A 13,354-nucleotide genomic window follows, 5' to 3' on the forward strand; every position below is an offset into this window, starting at 1 on the left:
CTGGTACTCCTATAGAATCTAATGCCTGATGATCTGAAGCAGAACTGAGGTGGTGATGCTAGTGCTGGGGAGCGGCTGCAAATACAGATGAAGTTTCGCTCACTTGCCTGCCACTCACCTCCTGCTGTGTGGCCTATTTCCTAACAGGCCATGGGCCAGTACTGATATGTGGCCTGTGGGTTGGGGACCCCTGACATATAGCACCAACTACCTGGCACTATATTTGCATTTATCTGTTTACATAATCATAACTGTAGTCAATAATTATAGTTCATACCTACTGTGCTTTACTATGTGCCTTTTTTTTTTTTCATTAAACTTAACCTCATTATGGCTTATGGGGTTGATATTTCTATTGTGCCCATTTTAAAAATGTAGACATTGAGACCTTGAGAGAGATGGTTCAATGACTTGTCCAAGATGTTCCTGAGTTAGAAAATGATAGACCTGGGATTCTACTAGTGTAAAAGCTCCCTGAAGAAAATACAAATTAAAACTACCATGAGATACCACTACTCACTTATTAAAATGGTCCAAACAGAAAAAAAACTGGTAATACCAAGTGTTGTCAAGAATATGGAATAATTCTTCATACATTGCTGGTGAGAGTTTAAAATGGTATAGTCATTTTGCAGAACAGTTTGGCAGCTCTTTATAAAGTAAACAAACACTATCTGTCCAGGCAACCCCACTTGTAGGTGTCTATACCCATGAGAAATTAAGACATATGTCCACATACAAAAAAACCATATGCAAATACTTAGAGCAGCTTCTTCCTAATTGCTAAAACTTGGAAAAAACCCAGATGTCTATCAACTAGTAATTGAATAAACACACTATGGTACATCCACCAAATGGAATACAGGAACACCTTGCTTTATTGTGCCTTGAAGATATTGTGATTTAACAAACTGAAGGTTTGTGGCATCCCTGCGTGAAGCAATTCTTTCAGCACCATTTTTCCGGCAGGCTCAGATGATGGTTAGAATTTGTTAGCAATAAAGTATTTTTAATTAAGGCACATACATTGTTTTTTAGACATAATGCTCTTACACACTTAAAAGACTACAGTAGACTACAGTAGTATATAATTTTTATATGCATCGGGGAACCAAAACATCACTTTACTGTGCTATGCGCTTTATTGCAGGTAGTCTAGCACCAAACCTACAGTATCTACGAGGTGTGCCTGTACTAACTAGAACAAAAAAAGAACAAACTATTAACACATACAACGGCATGCATGAATCTCAAAAGCATTATAGAGTGAAAACCAGACTTACAAGGCTACAAACTGCATGATCTCATTTATATGACATTCTAGAAAAGGCAATACTGTTTGGAAAGAAAATAGATGAATGGTTGCTTGGCGCTGGGGCACTGATGACAAAGCAGCAGAGATAACTGGCTTAGAGTGATGGACACATTCTCTATCTTGATTGTGGTGGTAGTTACATAACTATATACATTTGTTAAGACTCAAAGAACTATAAACTAAAAGGATTAATTTTGTTGTACCTAAATTATACCTCAACAAACATTTAAAAAAAGTTTCCTGAAGATAGGCTCATGGATCAGTAAGCCTCACTTAGAAGTTTCTATACTATTTCTGACCAAATCTATCATTTGTATTAACTAGTAAATAGAAGAATAAGCTAATCTGAACTTTATTACTATTCCATTTCCCTATTGATCTTTGGCAGATGATTTAATGAGGAAAAAATAACCAACAAAAGATGCTCAAGCAGGAGGAAAAGTCAAAAGCAGAGATGTTCTACATACACTGAGTGACCAAAGTTTACCGGACAAGTCAAAGCTATACCAACCTGAGTATGTCTCTCGATCTTCTGTTCAAAGTTCTCAGTTTTACCAGAAGATGAGGCTGCCTTCTCATTGTCATCATCTGATGGAAAACATTCCCATGTGCTTTCAAAAAAGTTAATAAATGTCAAAATTTTAAGTGCTGGGACAGTGAGTATAATAAGTCTTTTAATAATAAATTGAAGTAGTTTGTTATAATAGAACAAAATATTTTCAGCACCAGCGTCTACTCCTGGAGCTGCCACTACATCAGAAGCTTCAAACAGTGATGTCACCAGATTACAAAGAGAAAAGGGAGTTTATAAAGCAGGTCAGAGTTTAGGTTGAACCACCTGCATCTCAGAAACCCAACTCCTTCCTGTTCCAAGAAGTGGGCACTAGCATTGCCAGGGCAGCAGTAGTGCTGTGTGTCCTGAGTCATGAAATAAAGACGGGCAGGTATCAGGGTCAGAGGGGTAGATTAAATGCTGTCAGGCTCTGAGCTACATGAGGCAAAGATCACATCTGTCTTACTCTCCATTCCCCATTATCTATCTAGTACAGTGCCTGGTCAGTGAACATATTTAAAAGGTTCTCAGTATTTCTGGAGGGCAACTTGGCATGTACATCATAACTTCAAATGTCTCCACCTGTTGACTAGGGACAGGCAATCTCTGAATTAGCCTGTTCTACTAATTCAACAGAGTATTCAGAGAGGATAAAATGTGGCCTCCTCATGATTCCTCATTTCCTACAGTAGAGTCTCATAGGTACCACAAAGAATATAAGCACTGAAAAAAAAAAGACTGAAATTTTAATGTCGAATGACACATTTTTTAAATGTGACTATTATTTACATAATAGAATACAGCTATTTTTCTCTGGTGACTCTTCTGTTTGTTTGATCTCTAAGGAAAGTAAGGAAAGTGAATCGTAAGAGCTGTACCTCTTCTGGATACTGAAGGGTCCACTTCAATATCTTTTTCATAAGGAGTGCCACCATTCAGGTAGAGTTCGTAAGTCCTACAAAAGAAGGGTATGCTATGACGAAGACCTGTGATGGACATTTTGAAACATAGATACATTTGGAGACATTTTATTTATGTTTCGTTGGTAAATGAGAATGAAAGTTGTTGATTCTTCTGTGAGGTATCATCTCAGTAAATAAAGTCTTTCTTTCTTTCTTAACTATTAACTGCAGAAATATATTTTTCCACATTAAAATAAGAAAGATTAATTGATGTCATTATTTTGACTTTAATGGCTTGTTATTTAAAATGTGTTTTCAAATATTTTGAGTCAACATTTGAAATAAAGCCATTATGAATTTATATTATTTTTAAATATAAAAGTAACACGTAGATTGTTGTAAAAGTTTGAATGGCATAAAAATAAGTAAAATATGAAAGCTCCCTCTTTATCCCCCTCCTTTTGGTAGCCCCTTGACCTATCTTTTTCTATGTGAGTGCAAAAAAATACACACAGTTAAGTCTCAAAATAAACATGTTTTCTTTTAAAGCTACAAACTGCCAAAGTGTAGAAAGGGGAAGGTAAAAAGCCTCTTTCATCTTACTGTACCAGCTCCCCACTCCTGCTCCTCAGGGGCAACCTCTGGGAACAGTTTACATAAATCCTCCCACAGATGTGCACATAGTTTTTCATAAACAAAAGTCGAGTCACAGTATATGTACTATTCTGCAGCTTGCTTTTTTCACATAATCATATACTTTGTAAATGTTTCTATATCAAAACACAGGCCTCCTACTCATTAAAAATAATAGCTATGACTCCACTTTAGGAAAAATTGAATAGACATACCTTTCCTTCCTACAAAGTACAACTAAAACCCTGATCATTATTAAAAACAAACAAACGAAAAAACTCTCAAATCTTAAAGAAGCCCGGGATTCTACATCTAAGATAGCAGGGTGGAGGCGGTAATAAAATGCTGCTCCCCCTTCCACTGGGTGATGTCAGAGGACTAGTGGAGTAAGGACTTTCACCTCTGTCCTGTGGTAAGGAGGTCACGTCCATCTGTGGTGTCAGTAGAGATGGAGTGGGGAGCATTATCTGAATCAAACCTTTGGGTTTAGGAACTATTATAATATTTAAAGTTAGGGGAAACTGATGCTTGGAGACATTAAGGAACCTGCCTACAGTAACATAGGCAGAGGTAGGACTAGAGCCCTGAATTTTATAATTGCAAATCTGAGATCTCTGTCATCACCCTGCTGACCAAGCACCCACTTGTGTCTCTGTTAATTTCTTGTTTATATCCTATACTTAGATTTCTGTGTGTGCCCATTTAAAATTTAGATTTTCTTCTTCTCAACTTTTGAGAGCCCTTTTTATATTAGGGATAATAACATTCTGACTGTCATGTATATATTGCAAATATTTGCTACTGGTCTGTCTTTTGGTCTCAAGTTTTAAATTTGTTTACAGTGGCTACCAGGACAATTTCAATGGACGATCTACAGAAGAAAGGCAGAGTCATAGAGGATTTGGGGATCCTGGACTTAGCTTTCCCTCTCTTTAGAGAGAATTAGGCTCTATTTTAGCACTGCGAAATGTGCTAATTCCATAGGAAATTACTGAAAGAACATTCTCAGCAGACAGTTGGTGCAAACAGGTTTTAAAATCCCTTTTCTATATGTGTTACTTATTTCTCTTTAGGATGAGACTGTACATACTATTTTCATATACTACCTAAAAGAACATTAAAATCAACATTAAAAGCCCCCTCCCCACAAGTTATTAAAATGCTAATAGAACATACATTCTGTAAATCTGAGGTATCTAGATTTTAAAAAATGAATTTCTATAAAATTACCCACTTGGAAAAAATATATAGCCAACTTACTTTGCTGGCATAGGAATTCCACTGCCATCAAAAAGTTTAAGAAACACCCAGCCACAACTTAATTCTCCTCTTTCACCCGTTGACTAGGAAATAAAAAAGTAGATGAAACTTAATGTCTGAAGCAGTCAAATTTATAAGCACATACCAAGTCCTTTTAAAGGAACAAAATTATTATTTGCCTTGAGAACTAAAAAATTCTTCACAAAAAAACAAAGTGAAACACAGCAGAGTCCCTTTGTATTTGCAGGCCAGATGGTAAAGTGACAATCTCATCACGTTAAATTGTTCTTGAAAAGCCCTAGACCTAATGATGTGACAACTGCCGCTTCTGTCTCTTGAGTGGAATGAGCTCAATCACATTGATAATGCGTGAGATCATGAAGTCTTGTCTCACTGAAAGATGGAATGAGAAAGTTAAAATTGATCAAAAATCTTCCTGCTCAGAACTTTACCCTACTGTCAAATGTCAGAGGCCACCAGAATTCACTTGGGGGACCTGCTTTCTTGTCCTACCCACTATGACACATATGGATGAATTTGCCTTAAAGAAATGAAAAGATGGTATAATACCATTAATGTCAGAACAGTGGGCTCTCTGGGTTACCATAAGACCACATACATATACTACATCTTTCAAGCTATTAGAATATGGAGGCATATGATTACTATAACAGACCCATGCCCACAAGCTCAATAGTTTACATGATGTTAAGTTAATCCAAATTTCCAATGTTCCCTTTATAAAATCACCACTCCGCCAGGTCCCTTAATTAGAACACTCACACAAGGTTAAGTGTACTCTGTACTCTAGGATAGAGGGGAACTACTACATTGGAATGCCACCAAGCATCTTCTATCACTTTCTGAAAAGTCCCATCTTTTCATATCTTCATTCTTTAAAAACATGGATGTCACTTGGGCTATAAATGTAAACAAATACACTTTTATTTATTTTTAATTATTTTCCTGCCCAATATTATCCCTACCTTTTTTATTTATTATAAGAACCTCAGTTTTTTTTTTTTTTTCCCCTCCAGGGAGGGAAAGGCAATATGCCTAGCTAAAAAAGTGCTTTTCCTTCAGATTCCTTTTCAGTTAGGGGTGGCCATATGTCCCTTCTTATTCTAGCTAATGAGATACAGATGTAAATTTCTGAGCGGGGCCTCCTCAGGAAAATTCCTTTATTGGAAACAGATTGGTTTGTTTTGTTTTTTTACCTTCTAAGCTCTTGGTCATATTTAAGATTATAAGTAATTGTTGTTGAATTATGGTGTATTTCTTCCAGGTATATATTATATATTATGTGGCAGATAACCTTTGAACTTGAGGTATGGCTTTGTTGATACTGTTAAGTTTCAGTATATCTGCAGCTTACATCCAATTTGAGGTTGTTTTTCTTCCTTAAAAGAGTTTTTTTTTTTTTGGTCACAAATCACTTGACAACAGTAAACTTTTCTGGTGTTGCTCAGTAATGCATCTTATTTATTTATTTTTTCCTTTTTATGTTTTGACCCCCTTTACCCATTTCTCTCACCTCTCTACCCCTGGCAACCACCAATCTGTTTTCTGCATCTATAAGTTTGTTTTTCTATTTTTGTTTTTGTTTTAGATTCTACATATAAGCAAGATCATATGGTATTTGTCTCTGACTTATTTCACTTAGCATAATAATCTCTAGGTCCATCAATGCTGTCACAAATGGCAAGGTTTCCTTTCCATTGTATATATGTACCACTTCTTTATCTATTCATTCAATTTAGGTTGCTTCCATATCTTGCCTATTGTAAATAATGCTGCAGTGAACATGGGGGTGCACATATCTTTTTCAAATTAGTGTTTTTGTTTTCTGCAGATAAATACCCAGAAGTGGAATTGTTGGGTCATATGGTAATGATATTTTAATTTTTTGAGGAACCTTCATATTGTTTTCCATAGAGCCTGAACCAATTTACATTCATAAAAACAGTGCACGAAGGTTCCCTTTTGTCCACATCCTCAACAACACTTGTTATTGTTTTTTTGATAATAGCCATTCTGACATGTGTGGGGTGATATTTTGTGGTTTTTATTTGCATTTCCCTGGTGATTAGTGATGTTGAAATCTCCATTTTAATTTTAAGAGCTACTGAAAAAGCAGCACTAAATATAAATTAGAATGACTGCCATTCTCATTATTCAAGGATTAAAATTCTATTACATATAAAAACCTCAATTATTTCACTTATAGATACAAGCTTTTTTTTTTAAAAAAACTTTTCTTTTAACTGGTACATTAGAAAGCTTTATCTGTCAAATGACATACATTGCGAATATAAGAAATTCCAAGTTCAAATAATATTCCAAGATCTGGAGATGAAGAATTGGACCTGAGAAAACAATCACCATCAAGCAAGCAGGGCAAGATACCAGTAATCTGAAACAATAAGAAAACAAAGTTACTAATAAAAATTTAAACTGGAAGGCAGGTTTCAGCTCCATTCACCTGTAAATGGTTTATGCCTTTGAATCATAATAAAGGTATTTTAAAGGAAACAAAAAGCAGATAGACTGGACTCATCTACACCAATGAATTGAAAGTTAAAAATTTAATTTTGTGTTGAAGGGAAATACCTTCACCTTCACCTACTCTTTGCTCAGAGGAGAGGCTAATGTGAAGCAGGTAGTATATCTAGATCCCCAGAGGTGGACAAAAATCATTTGCATATATAAGATATTTATAGTAGCCATTGTTCTTTGTAAACAGAACTAAAATTAAAGACTTCATACACACATTGGTCAACTTTCCTTAGGTGGGCTTTGTGAATTTCCCTTTCCCTTCCCTTTTGCTCATTCCATTCCCCTTCCCTGCACAACCACATCCCTCTTTCCTGCCTACAAAATCCCACCCATCCTCTGCCACAAAATCTTCCTGAGCCTGTAATTAATTTCACCCTCCTCCTCTGTGCTTCCACAGCACCTGGAGCCCCATAACCATTATATTCTGCCTTTATGATAGTTATCGATAGTGCCCACTCCATAGGAGTACACTAAGGATTAAATGAGATAATACATAGGGTTAGAATTCCATAAAATAGTTATTATATGTCTGTATGTCTCTTCTCTAGCACCATGTAAGTTCCTACGACACCTAGGAAGAATACCTCACACCTAATAGATGCTTAATTTCATTCAGCAAAGTAACATTTATTTATTATTTATCATTCCAAACAGTTCATCTTTATATCTGGGAAAACATTAGAAAATTCTGCCCTAAACACTACACATACACAGAGATGCCATATCAGAATCATGAAGTGTTGTGCCAAAATATAAGTAGTCCTTAGAAGATCATACTGGATTTTCAGGAGTTGTGCTCTAGAAACATGTGGACACATGCAACACATAAGCATGGTGGCCAGGCCTCCGCCACATCTGGTACCCTCTTACTGAAACTCTATCTTGCTTTAATATCTTTTGAAGCCAAAAGAGGAAGTTAATGAAGGTTCTTAGGCTGCAGTGACACACACAAGCTAGTGTGGGAGGGAAGTAAATACTAAAGCAATGAAAACTTGGAGGAAGAAAAATTAAAGTAAAATAAACTACAGATAACTAATCTTATTAAAAGAACATGGAGAGTTTGGAGAAACATGGTGGAGTGAGAGACATCCTCAGATCTCTCTCCTTGAAACAACAATAAGCTGAACATCTAAAACTGAACAAAAAACACTCAAACTGCACACCAGTATGTATGAGCATGGGATCTGCGCATGAGTCACCATAGGTCAAAACCCCGGGAGTTGGGAAGTGCACTGGGAGAAATAAAGAAGCTGCTGCTTGCAGCCTCCAGTGCTCTCTGTAGGAGTGGGGAGGGGAGAAAGTGCAGTGAGTTCCTGAACAGCCGGGCCTGGGAAAGCTGTGAGTTCCACACGGCCAGCGGCAGTGCCCAGTCATTAGAGCAGAAAGCAGAGAAGCAGCAGGCAGAGAAACAACAGTTGATATTTACCGGTCCCAGTTGCAAAACCGAGGCTGAGCCGCAGCCTCTATCCCCCAACCCAGAGGGCCCCTCCCCTCATACCCTCCGAGACCGAACACTGAGGAGCCCCAGGGGAATCTGTGCAAACACTACTGAAACTGTCGCTAATACTGACAGGGACTGACTGAGAGTAGTGAGGGCAATTAAACATCTATAAGAAAAAAAGGGGCATTATTAAGGCTTCAAATAAAGCACAGATACAAGAGGCTTAGGCGCCACCTACAGGAAACCAAAAGAAAAGCGCTTTCTTTGCAACAGGCTAAAGAGAGGCCTTTATATAACAAATTTTTCTGGGAAAAAAGATAAATACACTCCTATTAATGCCCAGGTGGAGAAATAGTCCATTAAACACCATGAACAATCAAGGTGACAAGGCATCTCAGAAAGAAAGAGAAAAATCTCCAGAAAATAAGCTTATAGACATAGAAACATGTGATTTAAATGACAGAGAATTCAGGATGCTACTTCTGACAAAACTCAGTGAGTTCCTAAATGAGTCATATCAACAATCAGGAATTGAAAAAACTAGATGAGCAGAACAAGGGGAATGAAACCCTCAAAAAAAAAAAAAAAAAACAAAAAACCCCAAACAAACCAGAATAAATCTTCTGGAGATAAATAAAACACACTGCAAGAGTTGAAATAGAGTCGACCAAATGGAGGAAAGGATCAGTGATATTAAAGATAGAAATCTAGAAATGAATCAGAAGAAGAAACTGAAGAATGAAAAATAATGAAAGAGAAATTCAAGAACTAGCTGACACCATCAGGAGAGGAAACATAAGAATAATGGGCATTCTCGAAGGTGAGGAAAAGGAGCAAGGACTAGAAAGCATTTTCAGAGAAATAGTTGACAAGAATTTCCCAAATCTAAGGAATGAGTTGGAAATTGGAATTCAAGAAGTCAATAGTACACCCAATTATCACAACTCAAAAATGCCTACACCAACTGTAGAGAGCCAGATCTGAACTGGACCTGATCGAAGCATTGGCAAAGCTTGGCTGTGTAGCAATCTGCCAAGGATAGAGAAGCAAAACAGTTAACATACAGCTGCTGCTAACCGGGTACAGACAGGCCTTGGGAAATTACTGCTGCCAGCAAGTTTCAAGTCCTGAGAAGAAGACTCCCATTCCCTCCTCAACCTTCAAAAGTATATAATAATTGCACTGAGCTTGGGGTCACTGTATCTAAGCAAAGTGCAGTGTCCCCCCTAGTCTCAGCTTTAGTATACACTGTCTCTGTGTTTTTCTCAATCATTCTGTTGTCCCCCTCTCAGGAATATTAACCCTCTAGCCATGCAGGTAACGGAAACCAAGACACATTGTATTAAAATTATCAAAAATCAACGACACAAACAAAATTCTCAAGGCATCTAGGGAGAAGAAAATCGTAACTTATAAAGGAAAACAGATTAGATTATTGTTGGATTTCTCAGCACAAACCTTACAAGCCAGAAAGGAGTGCAATCAAATATTCAAACTATTAAGTGAAAGGAACTACCAGCCAAAAATAGTGAAGGAGATATGAAGGAGAAATAAAGACCTTTCCAGATATACAAAAATTGAGGGATTTCTCCACAACAAGGCCTGCACTACAGGAAATAATAAAAGAGGAAATGACAAAAAAAAAAAAAAACCCTCACAAAAGATAATTAGGAGTATGGTGACTCTTAGGCAAATAGAAGCAGAGGAGTGCAACCCTAACTAAGAACAGGGCATTATAAGCTTAAACATTAAGGAGAGAATTGCTATAGTGAGATAGTAATGAATGTTCAGCATACATAGGGACAAATTGAGACAACAATGACTAAAAAGGGGAGGATTCAAAGATCCAAATTCACAAGGGGGAATGGAGATACGGCACGCATAGAAGAAAATACACACACACACATACACACACACACACACATATATATGTAACTATCTTTTTCATATTCATAATGGTAACCACACACCAATTCAGAACTGAAGTATAAAATATAAAACAAGAAGGACTAGAGGGAAAACTCACAAAGCCAACAAAAATAAAGAAAACAGGACAAGGAAGCAATGGAAACACCGAGCTACCAGAAAGCAAAGGATAATATGGCTATAAAAAAACCCTCATATTTCATAATCACCCTAAATGTAAATGGACTGAACTCAACAATAAAAAAGTACAGAGTTGCAGAATGGATCAGAATACAAAACCCAACCACATGCTGCCTCCAGGAGTCACATCTCAGCTCCAAAGACAAATATAGACTCAGAGTGAAAGAGTGGAAAATAGTATTTCAAGCAAATGGCATTCAGAGAAAAGCGGGAGTAGCGGTACTAATATCAGACGAAACAGACTTCAAAATAAAAAAGGTAAAGAAAGATACTGAAGGTCACTTCATAATGATAAAGGGAATCATGCATCAAGACATAACACTTATGAATGCGCCCAATCAGGGAGCCCCAACACATATAAAGCAATTACTAACAGAACAAACCACTATCGTAGTAGAGGATCTAAATATCCACTGTTGGAAATGGACAGATCATCCAAACAGAAAATCAATAAGGAAATAATATCCTTAAATGACACAATAGACCAACTGGACATAATTAACATTTACAGAGCCTTCTGTCCCCAAACGGTTGCTTATACATTCTTCTCTACTGCACACGGAACATTCTCAAGAATTGACCCCATACTGGGACATGGAGATAGCCTCAACAAATATAACAGGGTTGAAATCATACCAACCATGTTCTCTGACCAAAATGCTTTGAAACTAGAGATCAACTGCAACAAGAAAGGAGGAAGAATCACAAATACACAGAGATTAAATGATATGCTACTGAAGGATAACTGGGTCAGAGAAGAAATAAAAAGAGAGATCAAGAGATACATAGAAACGAATGATAATGATAGTACAAGATATCAAAACTTTTGAGACATGGCAAAAGCAGTACTAAGAGGAAAGTTCATATTATTACAGGCCTATCTCCAAAAACAAGAATAGCCCAAATCAACAACCTAACGCTTCATCTTAAAAAACTAGAAAAGGAAGAACAAATGAAGCCTAAAGTCAGCGGAAGGAAAGTAATCATCAAAATAGAGCAGAATCAAATGAAATTGAAAACAAAAAAAATGATAAAAAAAATAAGTGCAATGAAGAGCTGATTCTTTGAGAAGGTTAGTAAAATTGACAAACCCCTGGCTAGATTCACTAGAGAAAAAACAGAAAGGACACAAATAAGCAAAATCAGAGATGAAAGAGGGGAAATTACAACTGACATTGCAGAAATCATGCAAGAATAATATGAAAAAGTATATGACACCAAATTTAACAACCTAGAAAGAAAGGACCAGTCCTTGAAAAAATACAACCTTCCTAGATTGAATCAAGAAGAACTGGAAAATCAAAGTAGATCGATCAGCCGTATGGAAATTGAACAATGATCAAAAACCTACCAAAAAATAAAAGTCCAGGACCAGATGGCTTTCCAATGAATTCCACCAAACATTCAAAGAAGATTTAATACCTATTCTCCTCAAACTCTTCCAAAAAAGCGAAGAGGAGGCAATAATTCCCAACTCATTTTATGAGGCCAGTATTACCCCCATACCAAACCCTGCTAAAGATAACATCAAAAAAGAAAACTACAGACAAATATCTTTCATGAACACAGATGCAAAAATCCTAAATAAGATACTAGATAACTAAATATAGCAACATATTAAAAGGATTACACACCACGATCAAGTGGGTTTCAACCCAGAAGCACAGGGATCGTTCAACATATGCAAATCAATTAATGTGATACACCACATTAACAAATTAAAAAATAAGAAGCATATAATCATATCAATAGATGCAGAAAAAGTCTTCGACAAGATACAGCACTCATTTATGATCAAAACACTTCACAAAATCGGTATAGAAGGAAAGCACCTTAACATAATAAAGGCCATGTATGACAAACCCTTAGCCAACATTATACTTAATGGTGAAAAACTAAAAACGTTCCCTCTAATCAGGAACAAAGCAGGGCTGTCCACTATCGCCACTGCTATTCAATGGAGGTCCTAGCGAGCACAATCAGGCAAGAGAAAGATATAAAAGGCATCTAAATAGCAAATGAAGAAGTCAAACTGTCTCTATTTGTGGATGACATGATTCTCTATATAGAAAGCCCTAAAGACTCCACAAGAACACGACTAGAAACAATAAGCAAATTCAGTAATGTACTGAATCAATGTTCAAAAGTCCATAGCATTCCTATACTCTAATAATGAAATGTCAGAAAAAGAAGTGGAAAAAATAATTCTTTTTGCAACTGCAACAAAAAGAATAAAATATCTAGGAATAAATCTAACGAAACATGTGAAGGACATATATAATGAAAAGAATAAGACCCTATTAAAAGAAATCGAGGAAGATACAAAGAAATAGAAAGATATTCTATGTTCTTGGATTGGAAGAATCAATATAGTTAAAATGACCATATACTACCTAAAGCATTATACAGATTTAATGCGATCCCCATCAAAATCCCATTGGCATTTAAAGAAAAAAAAACAAACAGGACAAAAAATCATCAGATTTGTATGGAAGCACAAAAGACCTCGAATTGCCAGAATTATCCTGAGAAAAAAGAATGAGGCTGGAGGTATCAATCTGCTTGACTTCAAATTATACTACAAAGTG

The 13,354-nt window shown here is 36.5% G+C and overlaps 1 protein-coding gene across 13 annotated transcripts in view; it reads right to left on the bottom strand.

Moving 5' to 3' along the window:
* The window catches only part of NPHP1 (nephrocystin 1), a 79,180-nt gene that overhangs the window by 18,663 nt on the left and 47,163 nt on the right, over positions 1–13,354 (bottom strand). For 12 of the 13 annotated variants that reach the window (XM_011385894.2, XM_011385893.2, XM_023526342.1 and 9 more), the window contains 4 exons: positions 6,966–7,076; positions 4,664–4,746; positions 2,747–2,823; positions 1,827–1,926 (listed from right to left, as the gene is read on the bottom strand). In XM_011385894.2, coding sequence (XP_011384196.1) covers positions 1,827–1,926; positions 2,747–2,823; positions 4,664–4,746; positions 6,966–7,076 — 371 coding nt within the window. The remainder of the gene's footprint in view (positions 1–1,826; positions 1,927–2,746; positions 2,824–4,663; positions 4,747–6,965; positions 7,077–13,354) is intronic. The other variant, XM_023526338.1, reaches the window with a different exon arrangement.

This window comes from Pteropus vampyrus, unplaced genomic scaffold (assembly GCF_000151845.1).
Source record: "Pteropus vampyrus isolate Shadow unplaced genomic scaffold, Pvam_2.0 Scaffold818, whole genome shotgun sequence".
NCBI lineage: Eukaryota > Metazoa > Chordata > Mammalia > Chiroptera > Pteropodidae > Pteropus > Pteropus vampyrus.